A 15442-nucleotide genomic window follows, 5' to 3' on the forward strand; every position below is an offset into this window, starting at 1 on the left:
CCACCCAAAACATTTTAATAGCATTTTATTTATGTTGATATGCACTATCTCTAAATATATTAAGTTGCTTCATTTTTTTCTAATAAAGCATTTTGCTTTACCATCACAAATATTGCCTTGAAAATTTGTTTTCAAGAATAAAACCATGAATAGTCTTGTTATCTTGGAAATTATGAGAAACCATTTATTTTTTTAAAAAGCCAGTGGGCCAGACATGTTGGAATGCATCTGCAGTCCTACCTACTTGGGAAGCTGAGGTGGGAGTACTGCTTGGGCCCAGGAGTTCTAGGTTGTAGTACAATATGCTTAGTGTGGTGTCCACACTAAGTTCGGTAGCAATATGGTGACCTCCTGGGAATGAGACCATCAGTTTGCCTAAGAAGGGGTGAAACAGCCCAGATCGGAATGGAGCAGGTTCAAAACTTCACGCTGATCAATAGTGGGATCGTATCTGTGAACAGCAACTGCACTCCAGCCTGGGCAACAGAGTCCTCGTCTATTAAAAAATAAATACAAATAAATATAAAAATAAAATTAAATTAAATTAAAAGACAATGAAATAACTAGTATTATCATAATGAAAATATATCCATTTTCCCATTCTAGATCAAGTATTACTCTGGGATTGGGCTTTAGACTGTTTAACTCTACAACAGAAAACATATGTCACTGAGGAACTATTAAAGTTTCAAATACAGTAATTGGATTTACACATTTTTCCTCCAGATTGGATGAAATAATACAATAAAGAAATGTCTGGGTTCTTATGATCCTAAAGTTCCTCCCCAATCTCTTAGGTGTCAGAAGAGAAAAGACAGCCAAATACAATACAAAAAGGACAGAACACTACTCACTGTTCCCTAAGCATGTCCTATAGGGAATACAGAGTTGATCATAAACAAAAAAGAAATATTATGTCCCATTCCAAACTCATAACATTGGCAAAGCTGTGGCAAGAATGGGGTAAGGCGGAGGCAATTACATTGACAATTTAATTGGTATGTCTCCAAAAACAACAACCAATGTGTCCTGGTCTAGTGGCTGGTAACTAATATTCACCTAAATCAATGCAGTGTACTTTGGGTACAAAATAAGCTTGTTTCTACTCCTGTATTGCTTATGATTATTATATAAATGGGTGTAAGAATCCATTTAATCTTTCATGTTTTCCAACTGTTAGATATTGTTTGTCAAAAAAACTATAAAAGTATCTATTTCCATTTATTTCTTTTCCTTTAATATCAATATGTAAATACTCATATATTATATTTTACTTTTTTCTTGAAGACGGTCTCACTCTGTTCCCCAAGCTGGAGTGCAGTGGTATGATCGCAGATAACCACAAACTCTGCCTCCCGGGCTCAAGCAATCCTCCTGAGGCCTCAGTCTTCCAAGTAGCTGAAACCAGAGGTATGAACCTCCACACCCAGCAAATTTTTGAATTTTCTGTAGAGATGAGGTTTTGCTTTGTTGCCCAGGCTGGTCTCGGACTCCTGAGCTCAAGTGATCCACCTGCCCTAGCCTCCCTAAGTGCCAGGATTATAGCATGAGCCACTGTGCCTAACCTATATTTTACTTTAAAATAAGCAGTCGAAAGCTCGCAAGTGAGTATCAAGTAAACATGTTTGATGCCGGATACCAAAAAATATGTTCGTGATTTTGTCTTTTCAACAAATGTTGGAACCACTAAATATCCATTTGCCAAAAAAAAAATTTTGACCGATATCTTGCAATACATATAAAATTCAAATTGGATCCCAGTTATAAACGTAAAATCTCAAACTGTAAAACCTCTAGGAGAAAATCTTTGCAACCTGGGGTTAGGCAAAGATTTCTTACATCAAAAGCAACCCAGAAAAGAACAAACTGAAAAATTAGACTTCATCGAAAGTTAAAACTTTTCTACAAAAATCACTGTTAGAGATGATTTTTGTAGAAAAAATGGGAAAAAACAAAAACAGAATCACTGTTAGAGAAAAGACCAGTCAAAGACTGGGAAAAAAATATTTTCAAATTATGTATCTGATAAAGAACTTATATCAAGAATATATATACATGTACACACACACAAAGAACTCTCAAAACAACTTTAAGAAAACAACTCAATTAAAAACATGTAAACGATTTGGATATTAACCAAAAAAGATATATAAATAGCAAATAAGAACATTTAAAAATGCTTAGGCATTGTGGCTGACACCTGTAATCCCAGGACTCTGGGAGGCTGAGGTGGGCAGATCACTTGAGGTCAGGAGTTCAAGACCAGCATGGCCAGCATGTAAAACTGTCTCTACAAAAAATACAAAAATAAGTCTCTACTAAAAAAATACAAAAATCAGCTGGGCGTGGCAGTGCTTGCCTGTAATCCTAGCTACTCAGGAGGCTGGGGCAGGAGAATTGCTTGAACCTGGGAGATGGAGGTTGCAGTGAGCTGGGACAGTGCCACTGCACTCCAGCCTGGGCAACAGAGTGGGACTCAGTCTCAAAAACAAAAACAAAAAAATGCTCAATATCACTGGTCATTAGAAAAATGCAAATTAAAACCAAAATGGGATACTACCACACACCTATTAGATGGTTGAAACTGACCATACCAAATGTTGGTGAGAACATGGAGGAACTGGAACTTTCATACCCTGTTGATTGAAATGTAAAACAAGGCCAGGGTGTGGAGGCTCACATCTGTAATCCCAGCACTTTGGGAGGCCAAGACAGATGGATCACCTTAGGTCAGGAGTTCCAGACAGCCTGGCCAACACAGTGAAACCCCACCTCTATGAAAAATATAAAAATTAGCTAGGCGTGGTAGCACATGCCTGTAATCCCAGTTACTCAAGAGTATGAGGCAGGAGAATCACTTGAACCCAAGAGGCAGAGGTTGCAGTGAGCCGAGATCGTGCCACTGCACTCCAGCGTGGGAGACAGAGTGAGACTTGGTCTCAAAAATGAAAAAAAAAGAAAGAAATGTAAAACAAAACCACCATGCTGGAACATAGTCTGTCAATTTCTTAAAAGGTAAAACATTCTGTGTAGCTGAGAGAAGTGAGAAAAAAAATAAAAATAATTTTAAAAAAAAGTAAAACATTCAGTTACCATATGATGCAGGCATTCTACTCCTAGGTATCATCCCAAGAGAAATGAAAGCATAGGTCCATACAAAGATTTGCAGACAAGTGTTCACAGCAGTTTTATTTTTATGAGCCCAAAACTAGTAACAACCCAAATGTCCATCAGCAGGCAAATGGCTAAAAAAGTTGTGGTATATCTACACAATAGAATACAACCCAGCAATAAAAAGAAATGAACACCACATAAAAATGGAAAAAAATGCGTTGGGTGTGTGGCTCAAGTCTGTAATCCCAGCACTTTGGGAGGCCAAAGCAGATGGATCACAAGGTCAAGAGTTCGAGATCAGCCTGGCCAACACGGTGAAACACCATCTCTATTAAAATTACAAAAATTAGCCAGACGTGGTGGTCCACACCTGTAATCCCAGCTACTTGGGAGGCCGAAGCAGAAGAATCACTTGAACCTAGGAGGCAAAGGCTGCAGTGACCAAGATGGCACCACTGTACTCCAGCCTGGGCAACGGAGTGAGACTCTGTCTCAAAAAAAAAAAAAAAGTGTAAAAAATGAACACCACAATAGAATAAAAAGGATAGACACAACATGAATGACTCTAAAAATAACTATTCTGAGTAAAAGAAGCCAGACCACAAAAAATATACATACTATATGACTTCATCTTTATAAAACACTAGAAAATGCAAACTATTTTATAGTGACATAAAATCAGTAGTTGCTTACAGTAGAGAAAAGGTGGGGGAAATAGGTACATTCATTGATTGTGGTGAGTTTCACAAGTGTAAATATATCAAAATTTGTCAAACTGTACACTTCAAATATGTGCAATTAACTGTGTGTCAGTTATACATCAATAAAGCCACTATAATCTTTTAATAAAAAATAAATTTTGTTTTTTTTTTTTGAGAGTTTCAGTTGCCACCCAGGCTGGAGTGTGATGGCACAATCTCAGCTCAGTGCAAACTCCACCTGCCGGATTCTGATTCTCCTGCCTCAGCCTCCCAAGTAGCTGCAATTACAGGCACCTGCTATCACGCCCAGCTAATTTTTAGACTTTTAGTAGAGATGGGGTTTTACCACGTTGACCAGACTGGTCTCAAACTCCTGACCTCAAGTGATTTATCTGCCTCATCAGTCTCCCAAAGTGCTGAAATTACAGGTGTGAGCCACAATGCCCGGCCTTCTTTATAAGATTTCTTAAGAAAGGATAAAAGCCTGCTTAAAAAGGAAACTGAAAATTTTTAATTGGTTCCAATGGATTCTGATGGTATATATCAATAGTTAGAATATGTCATATAGAAATCAAATATATATAAACACATATATCCATCATTTCATAATTCTTTTAAAAAAATAGTTTTAAGTACCTTTGAAGGATGCTAGGGAATCAACTCATTTTTGAACATTCACACGTACAAAGAATGAAGCATTTATCCTGCCTTTCCTATGACAACTCCATCCCTGGGTAACAAAACAGTAGATATGCAAGTTTCTCTTTACAGACTTTACAGATAATAAATAAAATGACAAAATTAGAACACTATCATTTTGAACCCTTACTGAATAAATTACATATAAATAGCTGGTAAATTTCACACAAAACCGTATCCATATATGTACTTCCTGGTGGAAAAATATACCACCACCTATAAGAATCCTGCCAAAACTTTAAAAACTAAAATCTGATTAAACCTTTAAGTCCAAGTAGCTTCTTGGAAATGGAGAAGAGAGAGTACATTATCCTTGTATAAAAGATACTTGAGAGATCAACCAATTGCCATGTAAGGATTTTACATGGATGTTGATTGAAAGTATTTAAAGATTTATATAAACATAAAACTTTCGAGACCACCGACAATTTGAACACTGATTACAGATATTCAATTTGATGTTAAAAAATTATTCTGGGGCTGGCTGCAGTAACTCAGGCCTGTAATCCTAGCACTTTGGGAGACTGAGGCAGGTAGATTGCCTCAGCCCAGGAGTTCGAGACCAGCCTGGGCAGCATGGCAAAACCCCGCTCTACAGAAAAAAATACACAAATTAGCCAGGTGTGGTCATGTGTGCTTTTGGTCCCAGCTCCTCAGGAGGCTGAGGTGAGGATCATCTGAGTCCAAGAGCTCGAGGCTGCAGTGAGCTGAAATCTTACCATTGCACTCTGGCCTGGGCAAGAGTGAGGCTTGTCTCAAAAAAAAAAAAAAAAAAAAGAAAAATTATCTTTAGGCCAGGCACAGTGGCTCATGGCTATAATCCAGCACTTCTGGAAGGCCAAGGCAGGAGGATCGCTTGAGGCCAGGAATTTGAGACCAGCCTGGGCAATATGGCAAGACCCTATCTCTACAAAAAATAAATTAGTCAGTGCCAACCTGTAGTCCTAGCTACTCAGGAGGCTAAGGCAGGAGGATCACTTGAGCCCAGGAGTTTGAAGCTATAGTGAGCTATAATCTGGACACTGTACTCTAGTCTGGAAAACAGAGTAAGACCCTTTCTCTAAAACAAATAAAATAAATTATCTTTAGATGTAATAACAGTATTATAGTTTTTTTAACTATCTTTTAAAGACATATTAAAATACTTAGAGATTACATGCTATAATTGTAGAATCTGCTTTCAAATAATATGAAAAGGGAGAAGTAAATGGGCATCTAAATAAAATAACATTATCCATGAGGTGGTCATTTCTGAAGCTGGATGATGAGTAGAATGGGGTTCAGTATTCTACTTAGGTCTGCTTTTCTATATGCTTGAACTTTCTATTAATGAAAAAGTTGTTAAATACCTTCAATTTATTCTATAACTATTTTAGGTACATAGATAAAAATTCTAAATAAATAAAATTAACAAAGGCCAATTTCCTCTCTCATACTGTCTTTGGCCACTATTGGTATGAAGGTTATATTGACTTCAAAAGTTATTAAAATGAGTAACTTTGGCTCTTTTTCTATTCTCTGAAAACTATATAGAATATGAACATTTGTTTCTTAAAGGTATAGCAGAACTTTTTGTAAAACCATGTGGGCCTAATGGCTACATGTGGAAGGAAGAGGTATATTTTTAATTACTGACTTTAATTTTATGGATATTACATCTATTCAGGATTTCAATCTATTCTTGAAATAAATTATTTCAGTATTGTTTGGTATATTCTTCTAGAAAATAGAGTCAATTTTGTCCCTATGTCATTTCAAATATACTGGCATAGAACTTCATAAATTTTATTTAAAGCTCTATTAAACTTGTAGTTATTGCTCTTCACATTTTTAATAACATTTGTGCCTTCTTTTTCCTTGATTCATCGGGTGTTTTTTTTCCTTGTCATCCGGGCTGGAGTACAGTGGCGTGATCTTGGCTCACTGCAACCTCTGCCTCCCGGGCTCAAGCCATTCTCCTGCCTCCGCCTCTAGACTGCTAGGACAATAAGCGTGTGCCACCACACCTGGCTTATTTTTCGCATTATTAGTAGAGATGCTGTTTCACCATATTGGCCAGGCTGGTCTCAAACTCTTGACCTCAGGTGATCCACCCTCCTCGGCCTCCCAAAGTGCTGGGATTACAGGCATGAGCCTCCATGCCCAGCCCTTGATTCATCTTTTTAGAGGCTCATCTTTTTATCAGTCTTTTCAAATACCAGATTTTGGATTTATTAAGCCTCTCTATTGTTTCTTTGTTTTCTATCATTAATTTCTACTTTTAGCATTATCATCTTCTTCTTTCTTTGGGATGCTTATGTTAAATACTTAGATCATTCACTTCAACCTCAATTTTTTGTTGTTGTTGTTTTCTGTTTTTGAAACGAAGTCTCACTCTGTCGCCCAGGCTGGAGTGCAGTGGTACGACCTCCGCTCACTGCAACCTCTTAGAAATACTTAAGTCTTCTTAGGAAAAAAGGCATGAATCTCTTTATCCTTGATAATACTTCTGTCTCAGTCTAATTTTTCTTAAAATTCACTTATGCCAGCTTTTAGCTTCTTGTGTTAGAATGTTTCAGATTCATTACTCATAAACCACAATACAATTATTTTTGCTGCCTTTAAATAAAAAATCTCATTCTGGAATCTGTTTTCTCTGGTGAGTTTAATCTGTTTACATTTATTTTGATACTGATAAAGCTGAAATTATTTCCAATGACCCTTATTTTGTTTTTACTATACTGTGTTTCTTCTTTGCTTTCCCTTTCAATTTTTAAAATTTTTATTATCTTTTTCAAAATGAGTCCTGCTGTGTCACCTGGGCAGTTGTGCAGTTGGCTCACTGCAACTCCCATCTCCTGGGTTCAAGCAATTCTTCTGCCTCAGACTCCCGAGTAGCTGGGATTACAGGTGCCCGCCACCATGCCCAGCTAATTTTTGTATTTTTAGTGGAGACAGGGTTTCACCATGTTGGCCAGGCTGGTCTCAAACTGACCTTAAAGTGATCCACCCACTTCGGCCTCCCAAAGTGCTGGGATTACAGGCATGAGCCACTGTGCCCAGCCTTTTTCTCTTTTTCCCCTTTTCCTACATTCTAGTGGACTGTTTTATCTACTGCCTTTCCTTCACTTATTCTAATGGTATGGAAGGTGCACTTTTTTATTTTTATTTTTTAAATGGAGACAGTCTTGCTGTGTTGCCCAAGCTGGCCTTGGGCTCCTGGGCTCAAGCAGTCCTCTCACCTTGATCTCCTGAGTGGTGGGACTATTGGCACATGCCACCACACCCAGCTTACTTTAATTAAATTTTTAATAGGATTACTTGTAAGTAGAATCAATATTATTACTCTCTTTTTGAAGAGCTGGACCTCAAAAAACTGTAACTCAGATTACCACCCCTCCTTACATGTTTTTTTTCCACAACAGTAGTTAATTCTCATATGTTATGCTGTTTTATACAATCAAGTTGTCCAGATTTGTCTACAGGTATAACAATTTCTGTGCTAACTTTGTGTCTTGCATCCATTTCTTCATTCTGGGTTCAACTTCCTCTTATAACATACAACTACCTCCAGTAAGGAATTCTTTCAGTAATGGTCTATGGGTGGTAAACTCTTCATTTCCAACTGAAAATATATTTCTTCACTTTAGAATGAGTTTTCAAAGTTATTTTATTTTTCCTTGGCACTTCAGTGGTATTATTCTATTGGGTTTTGGCTACTATTAATGCTTTTGGTAAGTCTGCTAAACTAACTGCTGTTCAGCTATAAATGGCTTTTCTCTCTCTGGCTGCTTTATTACTTTCTCTTTATATTCAATGTTCAGTAATTTCACCTGAATTATCTATTTATATTTTTTCTACTTATAAATACATTGTCTATTTCTAGGCACAACCAAAGAGAAGAATAAAAAATGATTTAAGAGTGACTACCATCTTAATTCTCCCATAGATTGTTCAGAACAAATATGTAATACCATGGATGCCCTGGAGCAGTTTTCAAACTGTAGCTTGCAACACAAACATTTGGGAATTGATTACAGTACAGACTTCTAGATTCCACACCCAATTTCTGAGTCACTAGGTCTGGGGTCTTGCCAGGAAACTGCATTTCTAATAGGTTCCCAGATGATGTTGATAATACAGATCAGGAAAGAGCTCATGCTTTAAGAACCACAGCTTTAGGGATTTATGATAATTATTTCATGAAACCTCCACAGGGAAGGACTATGGGACTTAACCTGCTTTTTAAACCTAGAGATTAGTATTTATCATCCATTCTAAACAATTTTTAGCTTTAAATATTGCTCAATCCCATTTCTTTTGTTTTGTTTTGTTTTGCTCTTTCCCATTTCTCCTTCTTTTCTTTCTCTTTCTTTCTTTCTTTTCTTTTCGTTCTTTTTTGAGACAGTGTATCGCTGTCACTCAGGCTAGAATGCAGTGGCATCATCTTGGCTCACTGCAATCTCTGCCTCCCAAGTTCAAGCCATTTTCATGCCTCAACCTCCCGAGTAGCTGAGACTACAGGCACATGCTACTATGCCTGACTAATTTTTTTGTATTTTACTATAGAGGGGTTCCCACTATATTGCCCCATGCCAGTCTCGAACTCCTAAGCTCAGGTAATCCACCACCTCGACTGCCCAAAGTGCTAGGATTACAGGCGTGAGCCACCGCACCCAGCCTCCCATTTCTCCTTGTAGAATACCAACTATATAAAACAATAATAGCTACCTCCTCTGTGAGGAGATAGAACTGTCCCAGTTCATTCTTCACCCAGGCGTCAGAGCAAAATAAAATCTGGTATCATTCCTCTACCCAAAATTGTTCACTGGCTTCTCTACACCTACAAGAGCAGTTGCTTTGGGGGAGGGATACATGAATGGGCTTCAGAGGATGCAAATATTTGAGTATTTACATTATGGTACACCTATTTTCTAGAATACTATCAAATAGGTCTAGTGACCTAAGCATATTAAAAACTGTTTACCTATTACATTCCCAATGAGTCAGTGTGCTACATAAATCTTTTCATAATCCATGCCCACCTTTCTCACATACACCCTGCCTTATGTCACTCTGAGCACATCACACTTTCAAACTTTCACCTTATGCCCCTATTACCTCCACCTAGAATGCCCAATAGATCTCTCAACGGCCTGACAAAGTTTTACTTGTATGCCTAAGAGCTCCAATATCACCTCCCCAGGAAACCTTCCCCAACCCACTTCAGAGTTAATTGCTACCTTTTCTATTATCCCTCAGCACTTTATACAAATATCCACTATTATTTTTCATCCTTCCAATTACTGGTCTACAGAAATGTCTTCCTCTAGAGTTATCTCAGGCAAAAACTTAATCATTACCTTTAAATCTCCATAACAGACACCCAAATGTTTGGTATACATATAAACACATTACCTACATGGTACCTAAATATAATTTTTCCTTAGACTCCATAAACAGTTTCTTCTTTTTTTTTTTGAGACGGAGTTTCGCTCTTGTTACCCAGGCTGGAGTGCAATGGCGTGATCTCGGCTCACTGCAACCTCCGCCTCCTGGGTTCAAGCAATTCTCCTGCCTCAGCCTCCCAAGTAGCTGGGATTACAGGTGCGTGCCACCATGCCCAGCTAATTTTTTGTATTTTGAGTAGAGATGGGGTTTCACCATGTTGACCAGGATGGTCTCGATCTGTTGACCTCGTGATCCACCCACCTCGGCCTCCCAAAGTGCTGGGATTACAGGCTTGAGCCACCGCGCCCAACCCATAAACAGTTTCTAAGAGAATATATATTTATATTTTAAGAATTTTCACGTCTGTAATCCCAGCACTTTGAGAAGCCGAGGTGGGTGGATCACCTAAGGTAGATAGTTCGAGACCAGCCTGGCCAATATGGTGAAAGCCTGTCTCTACTAAACATACAAAAAATTAGCCAGGTGTGATAGCGGGTGCCTATAATCCCAGCTACTCAGTAGCCTGAGGCAGGAGAATCATTTGAACCCAGGAAGCAGAGGTTGCACTGAGCCAAGATTGTGCCATTGCACTCAGCCTGGGCAACTAGAGCGAAAACCTCATCTCGAAAATAAATTAATTAAAAAGTTTTTTTAAAAAAGAATTTTCAGGTCTTCATCTAGATTTTCAAGCAAGCCTGAATCTTGAATCTGATTCAAGAACAGAATCAGATTCAAGATTCACATTGGTGTAAATGGCACCTAATGTAGTTCCATTCTCACATTTCTTCACAAAATGCCTCAAAGTGTCAAAGCAAAGAATTAACAGCTCTGTAATGTCAACAGAACCAAAAGAAAAACATTGGAGGGGTGATCAAATCTAGTTCAAAAATCTTAACAGAAGAAAATAAGTACTTCTATTCTAGTTGCTATAGAAGTCTGCCTTGTTTTAGGTTTATTGTCTTACTTAACACATGGATGTGCGTATTATAAATTATGAGAAGATTCCTCTCATTATTTGCTAAAATGCTCACCTGCTACAAAAAAATTTTTTTTATAAAAGTTTATACTACAACAAAGAGTTGTTCTCTCTAGGGGCAGAGGGCAGGAGTGAGGAGCCAAGGAAGTCTTTCACTATTTTTCAAATGTCTCTGTATTCTCTTTTTAAAAATTAATGTTTTATATTACTTTAACAACCAGAAAAACACAATGGAAAGGGGAAAAAGCCACATTCTATGTTATGCTACTTAAGAAAAAAGTTTGATTAATTATAAAACTACTTTAATATATTATTCTTACCAGATTTAAGACCTGAAATTTTGAAGATGGCACTTGGCTTCCCATTCGTGACAAATCCTAGGAGTTGCCATACTGGCATTCCATTTGAATCAGGATAAGAAAAGTAGACAGATCCGCCCATTCCCTCAGGAAAAGGGATTGTTCCCAGCATAAAAACCACAACATGGTTGATACTTTCATAATCAGGTAAGTCAAAGACAAATTTATCCTCTGCCACTTGCTGTGCAGCTGTTTGCACCTAGAAAAATAAGAAACTTGTCTTAGTTCAATAGTTTTATGAGTTTCTGTAACTCTTAACAGTATTGCTTATAAGCTATGTTACCAGCATAATCCATTATAGTCTTTTTACCAAATATGTTAACTTGATAGTCTTAATTATGAAACTGTCAAATATGCCAGAAAAGGTTAATTTTAATAGAGAAGAAAATACCTATTTGGTTTTACAATCATAATTTATTAAATGCAATCTTTTAAAAGTGTAACTCAAGCCGAGCACAGTAGCTCATGCCTGTAATCCCAGCACTTTGGGAGGCCGAGGTGGGCAGATGACCTGAAATCAGGAGTTCAAGACCAGTCTGGCCAACATGGCAAAACCCCGTCTCTACTGAAAATACAAAAATTAGCCAGTTGTGGTGGCTTAAGCCTGTATTCTACTCAGGAGGCTGAGGCAGGAGGGTCTCTTGAACCTCAAAGGCAGATGTTGCAATGAGTGGAAGCTGCACCACTGTACTCAAGCCTAGGCCACAAGAGTAAAATTCTGTCTCAAATAAAATAAAAATAAATTATTTCAGAAGTGTCCTGAACGGATTTTACTTACATAAAAAATAACTATAGCTTCATATTGTTGTAAAAATGAAAGGTTATTCAAAACACATCACCTAAGCTTTCACCCTCCAGTTTAAAGATAAAGGGGCCAGGCACAATGGCTCAAACCTGTAATCCAAGCACTTTTGAGAAGCTGAGGCAGGTGGATCACCTGAGGTCAGGAGTTCAAGACCAGCCTGGCCAAAATGATGAAACTCCATCTCTACTAAAAATGTAAAAATTAGCCAGGTGTGGTGGCACGTGCCTATAAACCCAGCTACTCAGGAGGCTGAGGCAGAGAACTGCTTGAACCTGGGTAGCAGAGGTTGCAGTGAGTCAAGATAGCATCACTGCACTCCGGCCTGGGCAAGAGTGAGACTCTGTCTCAAAAAAATAAATTAACTAAATAAATATATACATACATATATAAAAGAATCTCAGGTAATTAAAACAGGTAAGCAATCCAGAAGTAATTAAGTCAATCCTCCTTATTCACAAATCCTGTATCTGAATTCACCTACTCACTAAAACTAACTTATAATCCCAAATCAATGCTTGCTGCGTTTCGGCAGCCATTCATGGACATAGTCAGGAACAGCAGCAGAAAATGTGAATTGCAGTCCAGGCACAGTGGCTCATGCTTGTAATCCCAGCACTCTGGGAGGCAGAGCTCACCTGAGGTCAGGAGTTCAAGATCAGCCTGGCCAACATGGCAAAACACTGTCTCTACTAAAAATACAAAAATTAGCTGGGCATCAGGGCATGCGCCTCTAGTCCCAGCTACTCAGGAGGCTGAGGCATGAGGATCGGTTGAACCTGGAGGTGGAGTTTGCAATGAGCCAAGATCACGCCATTGTACTCCAGCCTGGACAACAGAGTGAGACTCTGTCTCAAAAAAAGAAAAAAAGAGTTGTGCAACTCACATACTGGCAGCTGAGGTGGAACATGCCATCTTGTTTCAGGCCTTATCATGTGAAAGTGTCCTTTTCACAGTGTCTATTTAAAGCATTTTTGTGATTTTTGCTGGTGATCGTGCTGCTTAAAATGACCAAGTGCTGCCTAGTCTTCCTAACTGCAAGAAGGCTATGACATGCCTTACAGAGAAAATATGTGTGTTAAACAAGTTTTCCTTCTAAAATATCCTTCTAACCACACAAAGAAACTTAAGAAAAATATACTGCTATGTAATTTTAACTGTCTATTAGTTATAAAGTAGTCTCAACTGTCTGCCCTAAATTAAGTCCCAAGATACAAAGCCTGAGTGTTCCTAAAGTCAAATACCGATTTCCTCTTCAGAAGTATTCTGACCCATTTTTAAATCCTCTAGCTTCAGTATAAAGAATAAAATGAAGAACATACACTAAATGGCCTGTATTAGTATTAAATTCAATTTCACCAGTCTTTGGCATGCATATAAACCAAAAAACATGGGAAACTGTTATTTACAAGTCTTGAAATAACCACCAGGCAAAATAAATATTTCTTAAGTGTCAACTCTGTATAGGTACTGAATGTTCTGCAAATGTGTATCATGACACTAATTTTTGATGTTAGGAAAAGATGTATCAGGCTGGACGTGGTGGCTCACACCTGCAATACCAGCACTGTGGGAGGCCGAGGTGGGTGGATCATGAGGTCAAGAGATCGAGACCATCCTGATCAACATAGTGAAACCCCGTCTCTACTCAAAATACAAAAAATTGGCTGGGCATGGTGGCGCGTGCCTGTAGTCCCCGCTACTTAGGAGGCTGAGGCAGGAGAACTGCCTGAACCCAGGAGGCAGAGGTTGCGGTGAGCAGAGATCACACCATTGCACTCCAGCCTGGGTAACAAGAGCAAAACTCCGCCGCAAAAAAAAAAAAAAAAAGATGTATCTCTTTAAGAAAAAAATAAGTTTAAAGAGGCAGATTTTTCTTATAACAGAGTAATATATTTAAGTTTTGAGATGCCATTAAGTCTTTTTGCCCTTTGATTAACGGGTCCTAATACTCCATAATTAAAGGACCAAGTATCCCCAATATATACAGACAGGTATTTCCATAACTAAATTTCCTTTCAAATTAGTTGACAACATAAGAGATACATGGATTCCACATAGACTTTTTATTCTTTAAAAAACACAATTTTAATGTCATTCATTAATAACACTCACTGGTCTGAGTCACAATCATTCCAGGTTTGTCCTTTCTCCCTATTAAGACCAGGGGCAAAATTATCTCACCAGGATTATGGATTACCACCATCACCACAAGGGTCTCCCAGTTATCCAAGAGACAAACTTTCTGAGGCTAGTCATCTCCAATTTATCTTTGTGGCTTCTTAGAACTGTATATGTACAGAATACAACATATAATCAAAACTTGATGGGGAAAAAAGACAATTCAGCAAAGGGGCTGCAACATTTAACAAAGCCAGGAGAAAAAAAGAAGGAAAAATAATTCTAGGGGAAAGGAGTCAGGCCTGAAAATTGATGTCTGTGGTTTCTAAGGAAACAAACAAGATTCACCTTCCAGATTATTCCTAAACAATTCCAGGTGCTGATCTCATTTAATCTAACAATTTGGCAAGGTAGGTTATCTATTTTGACCAAAAAGGACACACACTACTGGCATCCTTCTCTGGTTATCTCAGATACGGCTCACATGTTAAGTTTCAGCCACTTTCCAATTAAAGCAAGCGTATTTTTTACTGGGGTTCTTCCAACGAGACCCAGCAGATATACGTTGCCTGAGCATTTTAATCTTTGAAAAACAGTTTGCTATAGACCAAATTCAATCCCAAGTTCACCTCTACCTCACGTTAATAAGGAAGGTATTGATACTGGCGATTGAGCTTAGTTCCGCAATTTCAAAATGTAAATACCAACTCATGAGTTACAAGGATTGAGTTCAAAGTGCCAAATAAGCGCCACACATAAGGCTCAATAACTGACCAAAGGCGTGCATTGCACTTAGCCCAGTATTTGGTATAAAATGCACACTTAATAAATACCAACTAATACTGGTGACTACCGTTCGAAAGAATCTGAACAGAATTGGGCAAAGGAGAGCATCCAGCTTCCCACGCTCCATCCTCACATACCCAACCAAAATACAGCAAGTGGGCTTCCCCGCACCCCTAGCGCCTGCGCACCCTCCCCGCAGCAGGGCTTTGCCCTCGGTATCCTGACCCCTTCCTGGTAACACCCGGTCCCATCCTCACCAGCCTCCCCGCCACCAAGCAGCCAAACATGGCGGCGGCGGCAGCTCCGTTCAGCCGGCAGTGACCTGAAGCCGGCGACAAGGAGTCCTGGGGCTACTGCCCTAGTCGAGACTAAGAGCCTTCCAGAATTTGCGAGAGGGTGTCTGCCCCTTCACTACATGGTGACTGGGCCAGCGGCAGGAACGCCTTCTGCCCCG

The 15442-nt window shown here is 38.8% G+C and overlaps 1 protein-coding gene across 2 annotated transcripts in view; it reads right to left on the reverse strand.

Moving 5' to 3' along the window:
- The window catches only part of HIKESHI (heat shock protein nuclear import factor hikeshi), a 33010-nt gene extending 17574 nt beyond the window's left edge, over nucleotides 1-15436 (reverse strand). Inside the window, exons 1-3 of one of the 2 annotated variants that reach the window (XM_078340002.1) lie at nucleotides 15246-15436; nucleotides 14197-14369; nucleotides 11241-11478 (exon numbers count right to left, since the gene is read on the reverse strand). In XM_078340002.1, the coding sequence (XP_078196128.1) occupies nucleotides 11241-11391 (151 nt within the window). In that variant the 5' untranslated portion in view covers nucleotides 11392-11478; nucleotides 14197-14369; nucleotides 15246-15436. The remainder of the gene's footprint in view (nucleotides 1-11240; nucleotides 11479-14196; nucleotides 14370-15245) is intronic. The other variant, XM_035265306.3, reaches the window with a different exon arrangement.
- Between the last annotated feature and the right edge of the window lie 6 nt (nucleotides 15437-15442).

The sequence above is a fragment of the Callithrix jacchus genome, chromosome 10 (genome assembly GCF_049354715.1).
Source record: "Callithrix jacchus isolate 240 chromosome 10, calJac240_pri, whole genome shotgun sequence".
NCBI lineage: Eukaryota > Metazoa > Chordata > Mammalia > Primates > Cebidae > Callithrix > Callithrix jacchus.